A 12830-nucleotide genomic window follows, 5' to 3' on the forward strand; every position below is an offset into this window, starting at 1 on the left:
TTGGTTCACGACTGCTTCCTAGTCAGTGGCGCTGCTTTGTTGGTCCCTTCGCCATTTCCTCTGCAGCTCGTCGGAAAGTATACTCGCCAGTATTCTGTTCACCGCATCCCAGATATGTCCACTATGTTCATCCAATTTCTTCGACGATATTGTCGACGCTGTGCATGTTCTTCGAACCTAGGGCATTCGAAAACCACGTATTCCGGCGTATCTTTCGCGTTCACACACGCCGGGCAAAGGGGCAAAACAAAGCAAGTACTTCGGTAAGCATCCGTGCCTGGACAAAAATTGCGTCTAATGGAATTTCATCTCTCCATACACCCACACCGACACATTTGGGATGAATCGGTAGTTCCACCTTCCTTTCTCCACGTTGTCCCACACTTGCTGCCACTTAACCAACAAGTCCGCTCTGAGTAGTATCCTTGTATTTCGTGTATTCCTTCGCTGGTAGCGAGGCTTCCTCGATGCCTATTGTCTCATCCGACAATATCTCACCTTTTCTCGAAGGTCTCGTCGGATATCGTCAGGATAAGGTCATCTGTAAAAACGGCGCTCTCGATTCCCCTTGGCAATTCCAGTATTTACACTCCGTTGTACATTAATGTTCCAAAGCGTTCGACCGTATACGGAACCTTGAGGTACTCCCGTCTTGACCCTAATCGACCTCTACCCCATGTTCGTCTCGTAGACCAATACTCGGCTCTGTAAGTGACTTTTCACAACATTGCAAAAATGAATCGGGACCCGCATCTTGTGCAGTCCTACGACGCTGGCGCTGGCTAACGCGTTCTTCACGTCGATCGTTACAACGGCGCAGTATCGATTATCCCTTCTCCTTTGCTTGGAAGTTTTCTCTGCGCTCGCGATGACTGTGCGATGGCGTCCACCGTCGATTCCTTTACCGGAATCCGAACTGCCTCTGCGCTATTCCGTGTCACTTTCAGCGTAGTTCGTCAACCTGTTGAAGATGACTCTTTCCAGAAATTTACCAAGAGTATCCAGGAGGCATAAAGGCCGATACTATGCTGGATCTTCTGATGGCTTCCCTGGTTTTGGCACCAACACAAGCTTCTGAATCTTCCTTCTATCCGGGAAGTAGTCTTCGCCCAGGCATTTCTGAAGAACTTTCCTGAACACGCGTTGGGGATCCTCTTCGCTTCCAGTCTTCTTGCAACTATAAGGAGCTCGTCATTCGATTGTTACAAGCATTTTCACCGTCTACATCATTGGGTCGTGCTCCAGGAAAAGAACCTCCGCGATTTACAGTTTGTCAGCGCACATTTCAACTCGTGTCGTTGGACTCTTGTTCTTGGCCATAACGATACGGTAAGCGTTGCTCCAGAGTTTGGCGTCTACTTCTCTGCACAGCTCATTGTAGCATTGTACTAAGCACTATCTTGCATTTAAAAGCGACTCTAGCTGCCTGGAATGTCACTTTACACTCTTCTCTGGCTGATCTCGTCTTCTGGATTTTAGGCAGGCAACACGGAGAATGTTGAGTCTTTCGTTCCATCAAAACTGCCGGGTGCCGATAGTTTCCCAGCTCTATTATTACCCCACGCGCCCTCGCCAATGTTTTCGTCAGCTCATCGGCATTCAGAGTTGCAACGAGTGCTTCCACAAAAAGATCCTTGTCGAAGTGTGTTATTTTCCTTTTCCGCTCGCCAGTCCTCACGTTTCACAACACAGTGCAATTACATCGCCAGGGCTTCCAACAGCGTGTAATCTCTCGCGTTGATCAGCCTGCTACTCCATTTCTCCCCATTCCACCAAAGGTTAAAATATTCTCCGTCAACAACCGGCGTTCGTCTAAATAACGAGTCGGTTATTTCGTCCAGCATTCGATTTTACTGATCTATGTTCACCGTGGGGGAGCATGACAGTTACATACGAATACACGAAGCCTTCGTGTGTGCTATCCACCACCTGTCAGACAGAAAATCGCCCATCACTTGGATTGCCGCCATCTCTGCACAATCCACCACCCAGTTACTGCCTTGGGGAGGAACTCGATACGGCTCTGCAATAATTGCAACGTCGTATTTCGTTTCTATTGTTGACCACAGTTTCTGTGTAATGTCGCAATGATTGAGATTAAACTGGCTTATCTCCACCAACCTTGGCCCGCCTTCATCTTTTTGTACTCTGGACATAAGAAGCCCCCCGTCATGTGGTCCTTTCCGCCCTCCTTCGGACAGTAGAGCATGCACTTCGGTTGCTTTGGGCAATCTCTAGCAATATGTCCTTTATCCCCAATTTTCTGCACAGATCTATCTATCCGGGTCTTATCTGATGTCCGAGATCCAAGCACCTGAAACACCTCTCCGTTTGTTTAGTTTAGCTTACGATCCTTTAGTTTAGCTAACGATCCTCTCTCACCCTTTTGAGAATCGCAGCGCACGTCACGCCGTCGTTTGCTTCGACGACTAGAGCGTCTCCCTTCTACCCTGACGCAATCTTCTTTTTCTTCTTTTCATCCTTTTCTTTCTGTTTTTTCCTCTTTTCTACGGTTTGCCATCCACTTTCCATTTGTTGGCTTTTTCGCTGTCCTTCACCGACCTGCTTGGTCTTCCTCAGTTCATCTTGCTCTCTTGGTGTTTCCCTTAATCTTTTCACGGAACGAGAAAACCCCGGTCACTCTTCGGCGTCTCATAGGCTGCTACTTTCACTACCTCCGTGGTTTTAAGTGCCTTTTCGGTTTTTCAGCTCTCTCTAGTAATTCCGTTCGCATTCAGCGGATGCTACGGGAAGATTTGATGCTAATCACGAGACCCCTGATATACCCACGCACGTGACCCTTGTTTTTCACGAATTCGTAGAGCTCTCGATTTTTTGCCTCAGCTTCATTACTTCAGTCCACCCAGACTGTTGGTCTTCTTGGAATTATCCAAATATTAATTTGATTTCGGCATGCGTACCTGAAACGCTAGCTTTCCTTGGCGTCCCATGGGTTCATCGCCGTTTGTGCTCGGTATGGCCTATGGCTCTCGCTGCTGCCGCTGTTGTGTCTGTTTCACTTGGTCGTTTGGCTGGGTTTGCAACCTCTCTAGTCCACCTTTGGCGAACGGATTCACTACACTTGTTCCGTTATATTTTGTATATTTTTGTTTTAGACTTTTTCCGTGCTTTTTTTGTCCCAACTCCAAGCCGTTATCTACGCCCGTAGCAAGTAGTCGCCTCTATATGATCCCTTTGTACCTTTGTAAGCAATGAGGTCGCATGCGAGGGGTGAAGCGGTCCTTCAGTATCCCGTGCGTTCAGGGACGGATCAGCGCTAGTCCGGGACGTTCTACTGAGCCTACTTCTATCTGCTAAGGTGACGGGCTTCGAACGTACTTGGAGACCTACCAAAGTTTTAACAGGAAGGAGGGCAGCCAGTATCAGTAGCCCACTTCGCCCGTATTGATAGGATCTTAGCAGAAGCGGCACAGACTCGCTTCGTCGAAGTCGTTAATGGAGTTACGGCTTTTTTCAGAGGTTTAGCAAAGCCAATGCTGCCCGAACCCCACCATATCCTATCCTTAATTCACAGTAGGTCCAGAGGAGGGGGGTCGTAAGGCCACTAAACTCTTCCTGCTGTCCCTGTATGTATGTGTACAAAAATTAACATATTTTTCTCAGAGACGACTGGACCAATTTGCACAAAGTTAGTCTCAAATGAATGGTACAACTTTTCCATCTACTGCTATTAAATGTTGTGTCCATCGAAATTCTGGTTCTGGAGTTATGGATTGAAGAGTGCGACTAAAATGATATGATATGATATCAAAATGATGCAAAACATACTGAGATGGGGGTAAAATTACTTGGATTTGCCAGTCTAGAGTACTAATGACGAACCAAAGTTGTTTTGACCATATTGACCACCTACGACGGTTCTGGAGTCTATATTTGCAGAAACTGCAAAATGTTCACAGAGGGGAGCAGTGAAGAAAAATTTAAAAATCGAATTTGTAGTTTTGGTGCCAAATGTCTTTAAAATGCTTGAAACGTCGATTTGATGTAATCTCGAAAACGAAAAAAAATTACGAAAATTGACTTTGGTACATTTTTTGCTTTTCTCATATAGAAAGGTTATATAATCACTCTGCAAATCGTTAACCTGCCGGTTTTTTATACTAGGATGGGTTTTGTAGATTTTAACTGGGACGTAGCTAGGCCACTGATCACAAACACATCCCTCATACCCCCTTCAGACGCCTCCCCTTACCCCATTCCACAGTGGCTCAAAATAGCGTTGTGATGTACTTAATTCATTGAAGTTAAAACTACCCATACTAGCGATTTTACAGGTTATAAAATGTTTGTGTGTGTAGAGAGTGCCATTTTTTGGCAATGTTATCTTTAAAGAAAATTGGTTAACTTTTGAACTGAAAGACGCCATCGTTTAATTTTCTGAGTGGCGCGCAATCGGTGTAGGGGAAGATGGGGTAAAACGCACCCCCTAAGGAAATATGATCATAACTCAGCTATAGAACATCAATTGGGAGAATTTAATTAATGATATCGTCTAGCCAACATATTCCTCTGTAATTGCTATCATAACTAGAGCTTCCATTTCCCGACGGTTTTCAGCTTCTCGGGATTCGGGAAATAAATAATAGATTTCCCGGGAAATCCCGGGATCCCGGGAATACAGAAGAAAAATAAAAAGGTGAATGATTTTCTTGAAAACAAAAGAATAAATCGAAAAATTTTCAAATCCGTTTGATTGCATGTATATCTGTCCTAAAGGCAGTTGTCAGAAAATGGCGATTTGGTAGCCTACACATCATTCAATCATTCGATAACTCGTCAATAAGTTTACGCAACATCAACTCCTTTTGATGATTTTTCTTGGCTATAGGCATAACCTAAATTTTGGTAATTACGATTACAATTGGGACTATACGCAGCTGCTGGAGTTACTGTCCAAAATTGGAATACGTTGTTCTGATACGATGGAATGTAATCAATTTAATGCAAAGCACCTTCTTTAATAATCTTGAATGAAAAGATCGAGCTGCTTCAGGGCAGTGGGCAGTCATTTCCGATTAAATGTGAAAATGTGATATATGGAATCCATTTCCATCACAGTAAGATCAGCATCATTTCGAATTAATTGTGAATCAAAATCAAGTAGATAATGGACGAACTGTACAGCGATGGACGAATCCCACTATCGATTTCTTGTTACGGGTGAGTATCTGGATTGTTTGATCTTATCCCTTCAAAAATCCTTTCTGCATCCTTGAAAGCGACATTCAAAGAGTGTGGATGCGCATGATGTTGGACAGATACAGCGTTATGTATTGCTTTACATACATTCAAAAATTTACAGATATTACACCTACGGTATAACAAATTAGACGAAATATGCATTCGATGAACTGACCAAATATTTCTGCAGACGTTCTAGAAACATTCCTTATTTTAAAAAGCGTTTGCGTTAAGCATGATATCACTTAAAACCATCCCAAGTTTTGTAACATACACTCATCGATTTTTTAAGAAAGTACCTCGCGTCACTAACGCTACAATCTGCATTCACTACTCACTCCAAATGTTTACGGTAAAAATATTTCCTACAGAATTTCTTACGCAGAACCTATGCCTGTTGGAATAAATTAAAAATCTTTTTTCCCGGGATTCCCGAATCCCGGGAATGGGAAAACACAATTTCCCGGGAATCGGGAATCCCGGGAAATCCAAAAATCCCGGGATTCCCGGGAAATAATTTCCCGGGATGGAAGCTCTAATCATAACGCTTTGCCAAGTATTCAAAAACATGAAAAATATTGAATTTTTCAAAATCATTGAAAATTACCTTTTTAAAAATAAGCGAGGCAAAACGCACCTGTGCGGGGGCAAAATGCACCACAACAACGGGGTATAACGCAATACAACAACGGGGTAGCATGCACCGCAACAGCGGGGCATAATGCTCGTGAACAAGCAAGTAGTTTTGTTTTCTGACGGGATTTCACAAAAGTGTGCCATTAAATAGACTTAGGTTATGCAATTAGCATGTTTTCAGAACGATTTTTCTGTTTTCGATTAAAAAATCCGCAAAATAAAAAAAGAGTGCATTTTGCCCCCGATGGAGCAGAGATATAAATTTAGCAAAAAGTGAACTATTTAGTGAATTTTTCATTTATAGTGCGACAGAATAATGAACAACGGTATAAATAGAACCGGAATGCACTGATATAATAATAAAATAGCATATATAAGAGCTGAAAATCCTTGTTGCACAAGCCCCAATAATTACATGAGAAGATCACGTTATTGTTTTTAGTTTATTGCTGGAGTTGCTATTGATGAACGGTTATCAAACTTTGACAGTGTAAGTTAACTATGACGGACTTCCGACTGGTGTTACCCCTTTTTAGAAAATTTCAGCAGTTTTCAATATAAACAAGGGGTGCATTTTGCCCCGGGGTGCGTTTTACCCCATCTTCCCCTATATTGCGTCTGTCGGAAGGTTAACTCCGATATTGTATGATTTTCTAACAGATGATGTACAAGTTCATCTCAAGGCAATGCAGACATAGCTTCGATCTCTTCCCCATTTCCAACTATAATTGCCATGGAAAATGTTGTAGATATGTACAATTTACAATAAATAATTGAATATATTTCCTAATCACCATATTGGTTAATCGGAAATTTTTTAAAGTCACGTAAATAAAAATAAAGTAAAAAAGTTAATTGGAAATGTTCACTCATTCATGAATAATTTATTGGATTTTATTAATACTCACTTGAAAAACTTATCGAACATCACATCGTCCACCTGGCTCGGCCCGGTGCCGTACAGTTTGATGATTTGCTCATTTTCCGGCCAGTAACCATACAGTGCACGAAACTGACAGCCCGCATCGCGAAACAGCACCAGGAAGTGTTTCGCCTCGGATCGGGCTATCTTTTCCAGCACTTTTTGTTTCGCCTCACGATTCACCGCCCCCGGGAAGACACAGTATTCGACGGCATTCAAGATGATACCTCGGTTCGACTTAGTGGCAGGTTGTTTATAAATCTTTGGACCTACGGAAAGTAATGGAAAGGAGCTCGGTTAACCATAGTGTACTGACATACGCGAACTGTCGTTTTCATATCTAGATACAAAAAGATTGACAAGCTATTAAAAATATATACGCATTAGGCAACGAGCGATACAAACCGTTGTAGTCCATCATTGAACTGGCGGTGGAGGAAATGTCGCTGGATCCATCATCGAAACCCCGACGTTTGGTTATCAGTCCGGGTGGCAACGAACCGGGACCAGAGGGAGACGGTAGGTGCCGACTCGAGGGTCCCATGCCTGGCGACGGAGCGCGTCTCGGGGGCGTCGCACGTCCCAGGCCGGAGTCGGAATCTGGTATTAATTGTCGTTACAGTTACGTTACGTTACGTGACAATCGGGCGGTTAGTTGGGAAATTTGAGGGTATCGGTTGGTTCAGTACAGATTTTTATTTTGTATTCGTACAACGCCAGATGTACAGTTAACAGGCACAGCAGCGGGCAAAATACGTGCGCGAAAAACGCGTCAATCGGCAAAAGGGTGATGGTGGAGAGAGAGAAGAAATGAGATAAAAAGGAATGATTTAATAACGAGCTAATGTTTGGCAATTGGGCAATACAACGAACGTTTATTGGTTTTTGACGGGAGTTCAAACGGTTAGGTAGATATATCATTCACAGTTAGGGATTTTGTAAGTGGAAACAGTTAAGAGATTTCATCACAATCCAATTAGTTAACTTTTGTACAGGTTACCCTCAACCTAAAGTAAGAATGATGTAATAACAAACAGAAAAATAACACAAACATAAAACAATTAGAACAAAACAAGCTAGTTATTGAAACCACTGATGAATGAGTTGGTATGTTAACGAAACTATTACACTAAAACATAAATGTGAAACCAAATTCAAGAAAACGATTAAAACATTGATGCCGTCACCAAAAGAGTTACAATTAGTTAATAAGACTTTTTAAGGCCCTCAGTTCTAGAGATGGATCGAGGAATTTGCATATGCAAATGCCATTGAAGTGATTTGAATAAATACGTAATTTGTTTGCGAAAACCGCAGATTCAGTACACCCTGCATAAAAATTAATATGTCCAAATTAAGTGTTAGTGTGGATCGCAGCATTTTATTATCCAAATAATTCATTTAAAAAAAAACGCGTGCGAGATCTACAATTATTATAGACAAAATTGTCTTATTACCAAACAACCCCGTTCATTGTATTTCACATGCTGGCCTGAATCTAGTCATACCGTTATTGTTAGTACATCTCCCAAAACGAGGTTTTCTTTCCTGGCTATATTTGATGTCTTTAGCGATAGTTCTTTCAATTCTTTCTCGCCGATTGGCTAAACAATTACCGATCATCAAATACTCGAAGGAATTGGTGAACGCTTCCAGAGTGGATTGATGGTTCTTATCATACCTCGGCGCATAAGCACCAAAACAACTAACAAATGTGCCGCTACTTCTTCGGCTGATGTTAGGATCGCTTGTTTGTACTCCCACTGAACGAGTACTACTGACTGAATTACGATTGAAATGTTGTCGCTGATTGGCGGCTTGACATCGCAAACAATACCAGAGCGAGTAGTGAGATTGCTCGGACGCAACCCTTGCAGGTAGACTCATTCGGTAGACTGATTTCCTACAGCCATAATCAAAGTTGCGGTCTGGCCGAATAACCTCCTTGCGGACGTATTCCGAAGCTGGATTGGTAATGGAAGCACATGATACACACAACATTTTCTACTGGACTACTGCAGGAAACTGATTTCTAAGAGTTGTGATAGTTGACGTGAGTTTTGAATTTCGATCTTGTGCAGTGTAGACTGATAGAATATAGTGTTGGTTGTATAATTATTGTGAGAATTAACACGTTTCTACCGTTTCTAAAATGAACTCAAAGTGGATCTAGCTGTGCACTGCATTATTACTTTGATCTGAATGGTGTTAGATAATAATATGTACAAGTATCCGCAATGAAACTAACTTTCTTATAGAGTCAAAGTAAAACATCTAGCATTCAAATTGTAACAAGAGATTGTTATTCATCATTTTTGCGGCTTTGATATCTTAAAGTGGAGACTGACTATCGTTTCTATTTGGAATGATGTTTCACGACCGCAGTAACATTAAAAATTCACACCAATGAGCAACATCATCGTTTGTGTAATTCTGAAAATAATAAATATGTTTCGCTACAAATGTAATTTTGATCTGTCAAAATCAAATCAAGTGTTGATGGATTTCTTACAGACGAATTGGCCCATTTGGAAACAAAACTGAATTAAGCTGAGCAATCATTAAAAAATAGTTTACCGTTGGAATTGCTTTGAGCTTTATTCCAGGATCAGTGTTTAGCGTTAAAATCACCGATTACGAAGAATTTCGCCCGATTTTTTGTAAGTTTTTGCTTGCTCGCCAGTACATTGCGAATGCGCTGTAACCAAAAAATGATACCAAGAGCCGTTGCAAACATTAATACCCTAACTCCCGAACACCTTAATTTCAAAAGAAGGCAAAACGTGATGCTTGATTTTGCGACTCCTTCGCCGAGCCTAACCATTCGATTGAATCGATGAAGGGGTTACTCTTCAATTTAAAATCAGGTTTAAAAAAAGGTTCGGTCATAATGGCTATATTCATATAAAGCATCCTCAAGGAGTTGAAAAATGTATTGGTGCCGTACCCAAAGCCATGGCATCCACTTCTCTGTGAGATCAGAGCTGCAAATTTCCACCAGGTTTTGAACTTGAAAGAAGAGTAAATCTCAGATCATGCCCTACTTTGTTCAATTCGCAGTTTTTTGTTTGTATCATTCATTCAAACAGCCGAGCTGCTCAATCATTTTCTATTCATTTTCGATTTAATTGACTCTGTGAATATCTCTCTACTGGGATATTGACTAGGTGTTTCAAGCAAAACTACTCTGAACATACTTCTTACTGTTCATGTAAGCTTAAACACGCTAATCATGTCAAGATTTAACCTAAACTGGCCTCTACAGAGCAGATGACAACTTTGGTTGGTGAATGAAAAAGCATCAATTTGAAATGAAGACGTACGGTTTGGTTATGAAAATCCCACCAACTTGAAAGTGAATGATTAACGGAGGCTTTGAATTTGAATCATGGTTTGAGTGAGCTGAAAGTTGGCATTTGAAAATTAAAATTTGCACCATTGTGTGAGATACAGGAGAAATCCTTTGTGGTTAATCAATCCATCCGCTGTATCTCGACATTCTCCTCTTCGACCCATCTGAAAAGAGGTTTTTACTTCCGAAATGAACTTCGAAACGCTTTAAACATGTGAACAAGTTCGGTTTACACATCCGTGTACAAAGCACGCAAGTGCATTGTCCAGAGTAGCTGTTATAGCTATCAATAAAGCAAGCAATAAATTCCTACTGCTTTGTTGCTTATCCATTGTACAAACAGTACAGAATCGTCAGGCCCATAGCGTGCGGTTGGCTGGGTTGGCCACCGCCAAATTGTCGCCCTTGGCTGAGAGGGGGCTGAAATCATGATTTACTTTACAAAATAAGTGAGTATAAATCATAAACTAAGTCAGGATAAGTGTACCATGGACCAGGTACACACTTAATTATTCTTCGAGAATTGAACTGGAGAACAATGTGTAACCCAAAGATGCAAAACTACCCCAAAGGTGCTAGAAAATAGCAAAAGTTGTTGCAAACATTATCGCGCTCCTTCTCTCAGTTTCATAGAAACACAAGTTGGGCGGTAAAGCAGGGTACCCATAAAGCTGTAGCAAGGATCGTGGAGTAAGCTAAAACAAATGGCCTGTGTTAAACCAAAGAGGACCAAGCGCCATTTTGGGGTACCTGTCAAGAAATCGCTAGCGCATCCAATGTAGCACTAGAAACACCAACATCAATTCATTTTTAAGATCTCAAATAGCAATCGAAAGCAAATAAATATCTTTGAATTTTTTATGATGGCAAATTATCGAAAATGATCTTTTATATAAAAAATTCGACGACAAATTATGGCGCTCAGTTCGGTTTGGCTTAACGCAGGTCAATTATCATCGAGAAAACAACCACATGCTGTACAGTGAAGACTCTCCTCGATGCCGGGAGGAGCTCCGCAATATCATAAAAATGTCGGTGCCCAACCTAGGCCCAATCAGTCCCGTGTCGGAGATTGCTCAAGCTGTTATATTTGATGGCCTTTCAAGAGAAAAATTTAATCTCATCTGCCTATTGTTCTGAGGGGCAACAAAATATGTCTTCACATGGGAATCATCAGATTCACTCTCTTTCTAAGACAGGAGAGCATACAAATTTTTGATGGTGAATTGCGTAGCTGTTTCTAGTATTTCTGCAGGAGTTTTCATAGCGTTTTGAAGGGAATGCTATAGATTCGTTGGGCTCTATTTGTACACATGGTAATACATCATATGGACTCTCCCCATGACCATGGGGATGCCCATGGTTCTCAATCATCAAACTGATCCCTATTGCTAAAATGGCACATTTTCTTGTATTAGTGCAATGCGGCAATGCATGACGCGTGGTATTAACAACCGAACAGTCAGACGATCCTTCCCGAAGATGACGTAATTAAGCACAAAGTAGTCCCGCTGAAAAAGACAGGGTCACACAGTTTTGTCCCGTCTAGTGCGATTGCCATTCCAAATCTTCGCTCAATCAAGCAAAGGGTGCTTCAACTAGCCATTTTCGTGCTTCAGTAAATGAAAGGATGACAAACACGAATCGGTGACCACACCATCGATCTCATTGTTGTAAGCCGACACGCAGACGCGACATTCTTTCATAAAAGACTTATTGCCTGTAACATAATCGACCTGGGCTCGATTCTCAACTCAGCTGTCTTGTCTGGTCAGCAAAGTTTCTTATGTGATTACCTATGAATGAGGAAACTGCAAACTGCATTGTATCATTACTTTTACTCCTAATTACAAATACCTGCTCATCCAGTTTATGTCAGTTTTATACAAGTTTTGTTCTATTCACATGTCTATGCGAAATTCTTTAAACTTTACAGAAGTGTAAAACTGGGACTCCACCAAGGGCACCCCAAGACACCGCTACGGCCTTGAGTATCCCAGCTGGGCTATGAAACGAGAAAGCCACATAAGTGAAAAATATCTCTACTACGAGAATTACAATTGCGGATGACTTTAAACAAATTCCTATTCGACCAAATATGTGATAAGTGTTACTAAAGGTGAAACACGAAGCTTATCCTCACAGAAGTGGCCACATCATGGCCGTGATGTGGTACCGATGATAACATTCAGAATTTTAGTCGTGACTGGAAGCATAATTGTTCAGACCATCGTGCAACACAACATCGAATACAACAACGTTTGAGCCAATATTTTCGTATCTATGGATGACGATGAAATCTTTAATGGACTCACGTAGAAATACAGAGAAATGAAATCCATTATTTGAAGAACTTTTCTCCATGTATTTCCAACAATTTGTGTTGCGAGAATTCAGGACAATTCGTGTAATACCTGAATTTGAATGCAAATCACATTCACACAACGTAGCTTACAAACTCAGCTTAGATCGCTGCGTTTAATGCTAAGTAGGCGTTCTTTATTTATAGATGAATATTTAAGAACAAAATGAATACAGACATAACGTGGACCACAAACTTATTATGTCGGCATACGGCGAACAATAGGAATTAATCCAAATATGGAAGATCTCAAAAAACTAATCAATTGTTATTTTATTCATGCTAGTTCTAAGTACATAAATTTGCTAAAATATCGTTGTAATTGTTCTGGAATAAATGGTTAAAATATCCAGCTA

At 41.2% G+C, this 12830-nt stretch overlaps 1 protein-coding gene across 21 annotated transcripts in view; it reads right to left on the bottom strand.

Moving 5' to 3' along the window:
• The window catches only part of LOC131690434 (patronin-like), a 49201-nt gene that overhangs the window by 2338 nt on the left and 34033 nt on the right, over positions 1–12830 (bottom strand). For 20 of the 21 annotated variants that reach the window (XM_058976198.1, XM_058976200.1, XM_058976196.1 and 17 more), the window contains 2 exons: positions 7166–7360; positions 6747–7029 (listed from right to left, as the gene is read on the bottom strand). In XM_058976198.1, coding sequence (XP_058832181.1) covers positions 6747–7029; positions 7166–7360 — 478 coding nt within the window. The remainder of the gene's footprint in view (positions 1–6746; positions 7030–7165; positions 7361–12830) is intronic. The other variant, XM_058976201.1, reaches the window with a different exon arrangement.

The sequence above is a fragment of the Topomyia yanbarensis genome, chromosome 3 (genome assembly GCF_030247195.1).
Source record: "Topomyia yanbarensis strain Yona2022 chromosome 3, ASM3024719v1, whole genome shotgun sequence".
Classification (NCBI taxonomy): Eukaryota; Metazoa; Arthropoda; class Insecta; order Diptera; family Culicidae; genus Topomyia; species Topomyia yanbarensis.